This window comes from Ascaphus truei, chromosome 13, assembly GCF_040206685.1.
Source record: "Ascaphus truei isolate aAscTru1 chromosome 13, aAscTru1.hap1, whole genome shotgun sequence".
In the NCBI taxonomy this organism is placed as follows: Eukaryota; Metazoa; Chordata; class Amphibia; order Anura; family Ascaphidae; genus Ascaphus; species Ascaphus truei.
Window position 1 is genome coordinate 22,357,382 of NC_134495.1, and position 7,078 is coordinate 22,364,459.

The 7,078-nt window shown below is 44.7% G+C and overlaps 1 protein-coding gene across 3 annotated transcripts in view; it reads left to right on the forward strand.

Moving 5' to 3' along the window:
- CCDC157 (coiled-coil domain containing 157) overlaps window positions 1-6,186 on the forward strand; it is a 22,125-nt gene extending 15,939 nt beyond the window's left edge. For all 3 annotated transcript variants that reach the window (XM_075568904.1, XM_075568903.1, XM_075568905.1), the window contains exons 10-11: window positions 1,870-1,955; window positions 5,235-6,186. In XM_075568904.1, coding sequence (XP_075425019.1) covers window positions 1,870-1,955; window positions 5,235-5,466 — 318 coding nt within the window. In that variant the 3' untranslated portion in view covers window positions 5,467-6,186. The remainder of the gene's footprint in view (window positions 1-1,869; window positions 1,956-5,234) is intronic.
- The last annotated feature ends 892 nt before the right edge of the window (window positions 6,187-7,078 follow it).

Consider the following 7,078-nt stretch of genomic DNA (forward strand, 5'->3'; position numbering starts at 1 on the left):
TGTACACACACACATGTGTACACACACACACACACATGTATACACACATACACATGTATACACACACACATGTATACACACACACACGTATACACACACACACACATGTGTATACACACACAAACATGTGTACACACACACAAATGTACACACACACACACTTATACACACACACACACATACAATGTATACACACACACAAACATGTATACACACATGTGTATACACACACACAATATATACATACACACAATGTATACACACACGTGTATACACACACACACACGTGTATAACACACACACGTGTATACACACACACACACGTGTATACACACACACATGTGTATACACACACATACGTGTATACACACACACACGTGTATACACACACACGTGTATACACATACACACACACGTGTATACACACACGTACACATACACACACACACACATGTATACACACACACACATACAATGTATACACACAAACATGTATACACACACACCCCAGCACCACCACATCAGCACACCGGTATCCCATGCCCCCCCAGCACACTGGCATTCTCGGCTCCCCACCATTCCCAGCCCCCATCAACACCATCAGCACCCACACATCGCCACCTTTGCACCTCCCCCATCGGCACACCCACATCCGCACCCCCACATCAGCACCAAACCCTCCCAAATCAGCACACCAATACAATCACCATCAGTACAGCCATAGCAGCACTACCACCGCACATGGGCCGCGTGGACCACTCCCCACCCAAATGCCTCACCCACACCACAAACATCCCGGGCAACGCCAGGGCTCTCAGCTAGTACTATATACATGAGAGCTAGGGAAGTGGTGTTACCATTAGAAGGATAGTATTGAACGATGGCTGCCCTTGCAAACGTAACAACAGTTGATTTTGTTGCTTATATGTGTGATACTATGTGGCATTATTCAGGCTAGGATAGTCTGTGGTTTATTGCATTTTCAAGTAATCAGGGTCATCCCAATGTGTAACAACCTCAATGAGTATACTTACCCTGTACTAAAGACTAACCTTACCGGGACTGTTTGTTAAATACCACACTATTTATCTGAGGTAATTGTTATTCTATTGCCTAGCCATAGTGGGTATCCCATGCTTAATCTAACCGCAGGGAGAGATAGGGATATTCTCTGTTAATACCGATATATATATACAGTCAATTAGATTGATATGTCCCTATCATTTCTCCACTGCTCCTCTGAGGGGTATTCAATCACATATTTTAATTTTTGAGTGTATATATTTTATGATGTATTAAATAATTTTTTGTTTTTCGACGTCTTTCGCTCTCTAGTTCCTGGTTGTAGGGATTCATCTTGTGGTTTAAAGGGCCACTCAATATTACTAGGTAAGAGTGCATATAGAGGGGTGCCTTTGAACTCTTCTCCTTGAGTTCATTCTGTTTAATAATGTACAGGTTAATAAGAGCTTCAATCACACTTAGAACTATGCAACTAATTTTGACAGATTTATTATAAATCATTCTTCCTGGTAATGTACAGGTTATTAAGAATTTATTTTAGTGTTAGGACCCTTGAGATGTGGTCTGCCTTGGAGGGGCTCAGGGGCTTACAACACTTTGTCCAAAGGGTTAAACTAAAAGACCATTTTATTAAAAAAAAATATATGCACTGTACCGTGTATCTGTGTTAATGGTTGTAGCACTGAGCTATGTCTGTGTTTCATGTTCTGTCTCTGGTTTTAAAGATTTCCATGTGTCTATTGATCTGCCTGAAATCCCACGTGTGAGATTCTATGAATTACTGAACTCCAGCATTGTGCTATCCGCAGCGGGGAGTAAAACTGACCTGCTTCTCTTTCTCATCAGCTGGTTCCACAAACACAGCTCTGGACTCCCCCACACACAGCAGAGCCAGGAACTCCAGAACCCCAACGCCCGTCCAATGCCACAAAGTGAGTGCTCTGACCTTCTCACCTGCCTCAGAGGTCATTCACACTGCACTGTCCCTTTACTCATCACTTATTAGACTTCCCTTCTCTCTGTCTCTCTCGCTCACTAGCAGTAAAACACAGGTTTTTTTTCAGAGTCAAGCTGTCTCTTAATGAGAGCTTATCCAACTCCAATAAGGCAGTCTCATCCATCCTGCCTGTGAATCAGCTTGTCTTTTTGCTGTCTGTCTCTTTTACAGAGTTAGGCCACTTTTCATGAATTAGACTGCTTCTTTCTGGAACTAATCCTCACTTTGTGCAAGTAAAGCCGTTTCCTGCATTTCTCTCTTTGAGTCAGTCTCTTGCTGTCTAGGTGAATTTGGGCTGTCTGCTGCAGTCTCTCATTGGGCCAGATTCAATGAAGTCCCGTTTACATTGCTTCGTGTTCACCGAAATGTATCGCTTCACAGGAACAAATTTCATTTTTTTTTTTCTCCAACTAATTAAATAAGAATTGGATATGCATAAACTTCTTCTTTGTATATGCCAGAGAGTGATAAATATCTCCAAAGTGCGGCGATCTCAATAAATGAGTCGTACACATCACTGGGCTTGTGAAGGCCGAGCACTATATCCCCATATATCACATAGTGAGGAACACACAGGAATTGGAGGGTTTTGTGAGAAAGCAACTTGTGATTTTTTATTCGTTCTTTCAAGTGACAGTCTTTGTATTGAGGTCCCAGTTGTCTGTCAGTGAGCGGGGGTCCCCTAAAAATGTTTTGGTAATGGAGGACATGTTCCTTTTTTTTTTTTTTTTTTCTTACTGAAACAGGTTAATAAATGCTCTACTGTAATGCTATAAATGCAAATAAAAAAAATAATAATATATATACTGTATATATATACCGGTGTGTGTGTGTGTATATGTATGTATATATATTTCAGAGAAAGTAATAGAATGTGCAATAAACAATGTATAGCTGTGTCTGGTATATGCTGCCACTATGTATTGGATTTACACATGAATCCACAAATACAGATAGGGAAAAGGTAACATTAGGCGCAAAACCTAGACAATATATACATATAAAGTCCCAGTATATTGGAACAATAAATGTTGTCAGACTTGATAGGATCCCTCGCATCAGCTGATAGAATTGCTGGTGTTGGTGCTAACTGGGTAGGTCAATGTAGGCAAACTAAGAAAGAAAACAGACCCAGTGATCAGCACTCTATCACCCAACTGGTTGACAGCAGCCTGACTATTAACTAGGTGTGAGCGGCGATCTCTCACTTAGGCTGAGGGGCGGCTGAGGGGCTGCAGCGCTGTGGGGCTGTGTGATGGTCCCGCCCCCACCCGTTTTGGCCACGCCCCTGCCCCCCTCCCGCTTCGGCTCCCTACAGACCGCATATCGCGGTCTGTGCTTGTCAGCGCGCCATCTGTCTGCAGTGCGGGAGCGCTGACTGAGGGAGCGGGGCCTTAGATCCCTGCTTCCACTATTTGGTCACTGCTTAGTATCCCTCTTGCATCGGGGTTATCAGTTTGGTGGTTATTTACCTAGGTAGCATACTTAGCTATTTTAGGCACTCTACTTACGGTACGTTATTATACTGCTCTCACCCCCCTACTCTTGAGATTATATCCTTTTACAAAAGGTCTCTAATTGGGATAATTAGCATATACTTATATGCTTTATCCGCCATTGTCCATTATCCGGAGTGTCATTTCTCCTATTGGATATTATGTGTTATTTAATCTGTTTTTAATGCCCATTATTTAATCCGTTGGTTCAATAAAGCACAGTTTTAATATTATCAGAAATCAACCAGTTGGGTGATAGAGTGCTGATCACTGGGTACTTTTTCTTTCTTAGGCCTGGGACATAGTACGGTGAGCCGTGCTGATCCGCGCTGAGCAGATGCACTTACCCCCTGCATGTGTCATCAGCGCGGCTTTAGCAGCCGCTTCCACATGCGTGTGGAGGCTCAGGTATTTTGAGGAGACAGGCAAATTTTAAATTTGCCGCTCGGGAGCGGAGGAGCGGTCACGTTACCGCTCACATCCAATTGGAGCGAGGGACTAGCCCCGCCTCCCGCCACGCCTCCGTTCCGCCACGCCTTTGCCCCGCCTCTATCCCGCCTCCGCCCCGCCCCCAAAGTGCGCTCACTGCCTCGTCTGCCAGGACACAAAAAAGCTCCAGTTTGAGCAGGCGAGGCAGAGCAGGAGCGTGGATCAGCGCGGCCCGAGGCACCATGCCCAAGGCCTTAGTTTGCCCAAAAATAAATGTTGGAATAGGTGATCTTAATAGACTTCTGAAATAAAGGAAGAGACCAGTAAAGTACTATTTGGTGTATTGGTATCACACAGTGGTGAAGTGCTACTCACAGTGTAGTGGGATAACAATCCAAGAACTGCAGTAGAAGTCGCAGATATCAACGTCTCTGTGTTGATGCTGAGATGGATCAGCTGTTGCCTGCGTTGGGGGGGGGGGGGGAACCACAAGAGCCGGCGTTTCTGTCCTGAAGTCCAAGCAGTGTAGATCAGCTGTATCCTGTGATGAAAGTCACAGATGCTGGTATCTTTACTTTGCTTTTATGGTACAATGATCTACAATGGTAGATCAGCTTTTAGAGATGCGCCTGAACCCACAAATGTCTCTGCCTCTGCGTGAAGCAGTGTGGGTCAGCTGTTCGTGCCCTTAGATCAGATTTTCACACTGTTTCCTCTCTCTGTTCCTCCCATCAGCTGTTACTGACGTGACATGGTCAGACCAATATATTCTGGTGACATGTGATGTCACTTCTCTTTACACGGTGATTGAACACACAGGGGTGCACAGCTTCTCAATATTTTTTGGAACTAGAAAACTTGTACACTGAAGCACAAATTGATTTTATCATTGAAACCATACAATTTACCACCAAGTCAGGGAGGCGAATAAAGTTAGCGATAAATATCTGAAGAGGCCCAGTGATAATCATGTTTTGGAGCTTATTGAATATCACGGGCATGCTTAATTTAGCGCAGAATGCTGATTTACATATCGATTTGCGTGTGAGAACACTCCCCTCTTGACCGTGATAATTTCAATATTAAATACAGGAGAGGGTTTTTTTCCCAACTTTTTTCGGGTGTAAGATTTACCCCGGGACCCTCTTCAGGGTTATAGAATACGGCCCAATAAGTTGGGTTGTCTCTCTATAGCTATTTCTCTCTTGCTGTCATACCTGCGGTTAGCTCAAGCTGTCTCTTGGTTTGAGTTTAGCCCGTCTTACGCTGTCATTCTTTGTGTCACACAGACCTCCCACTTCGCAAGTGAGCGCAGCGACAGTCCCTCGGGATATACTGCAGTCCCACGCAAGCAGTCAGCACGAGAGGAGAGTCTCCTCGGGGGACACACACCATGGTCTGAGCTACGTCACCTTCCCCTCCAGGAACTCCGCCTTAGCCGCCTACGCACGCCTGAAACACGCGAAGGGAAGAAACAGGACCCCTAGCTCTGACAGCAAACAGCGGGAGCCCGGGAAATGACTGAGGGATGGGGTCCCCCTGATCTCCGTCACATGGCAAATAATAAGCCCAGGTCCCTGGCAAGAAGTTACCACATGGGACATGTTGTTACCTAACCAAACTGTATGAAGGTCATTTAAAAATGCTTCTGTAAAACCCTGCCTCGCTACCTCTAGTGAGCGATATAGGGCGAGGTTTAGCGGAGGCGTTATTAGGGGATTAAGAGGTAGCGTGGTATGGAGCATTCACAGGAGTTCGGCAGGGGCACATGGAGCGGGTGTGAAGTAATAGGGGGATTACAGGAACTAGTTACTGTATAAAAGACATACGCGTTAGGTAAGAAGTTATAGGGAGCAGTAGGAGTTACCCAGCCCCTGTAATGGACTGTACTGATTTCCCGGTATATTGCTATAATTTCGCTCCACTTAATGTGTCGAATAAATGCAGACCGTCTGATCTTCCATCAAATATCTCCAACAAGAAAAAGAACGTGGGCACAAAATAATAGGAGCACTGAGTCCAACAGTCTGTTTAATACGATGTACCATATCTATATGTGACCTCACCAAATGTTTGTGTGTAGTCCACCCCATGTTTTAGATGTCCCCAGACTATATATAGCTTAGCAGTATGTTTGTCATGTTTCTGCCCTTGCTATCCGTCCCCCACAGCGCTGGGTTTGTTCTTTTTTTCTGATTTGTTTTATTGCGTTGTTGAATAAAGAGGTTATTGATTGTTGAATCATTTGTAACCACGCTGGGTTGTGTCTTCTTTCAGCGACTAATCACTGCTCTGTCTCCGCTAGGACACCCGACTCGCCTGTAGAAGAGCCGGTTTGGTCACGGAGACCACTCACCCCTTTCATATCTGCCCATACTGGAGAATGGGTATTGACAGGAGCGAGACATCGTTTGTCCCTGACTTGTAGGGTCTATATACAGTATAATGAAGAGATCGCTGTATCTCTGTGCCCAGTAGTTCCTTGCTGCCGATCTGCGGGGTCTACATTAACAAGAGAGAGTGCAGTCCCTAAACCATGTCATTTTGCTTCCCATCTGATGAGCTGTGTATTGTATTCAGCCAAACCTTATAGTCCGTGCCCTGGCTGGCCAGGCCGTGCCTCTACTCATTAGCATTTTGGCTCTGAAAACCCTGGCCGGACAGATTTGCTTACCCTGTATCCCGGCACACCAGATCGGCAGTTTCTCAGGCACTAAAACCAGACCTGTGGGAGGGGGGCGAAGAAAGGTGCCATGTGCCCCCCCACCTCCTAATAGAAAATGGTAGAACTTGCACTCACCGGTTTGTAGTATAACTGTCAAAATGTTTAAATAACATGTTTCACCAGGAAATAATACATTGAGAGTTACCTCTCGTTTCCCAGTATGTCCTGGGCACAGAGTTATGATAACAATACATGGTTACATTAAGTGAGCAGGGTTATACATTATATACAAGACATTGCATGCACAGTAAGAGATAGTATATGTTATAGGCGTATGTAAAAAAAGGGTATATATAGGATCCTGCATCCATAACGCTGGATTAATGTAATAACAAAAAATATCTGATGGGTTCAAAGCCTCCCGCAAAGCTGCGGTAAAGTAGCACAAACTCCCACTGCTTTCCATGG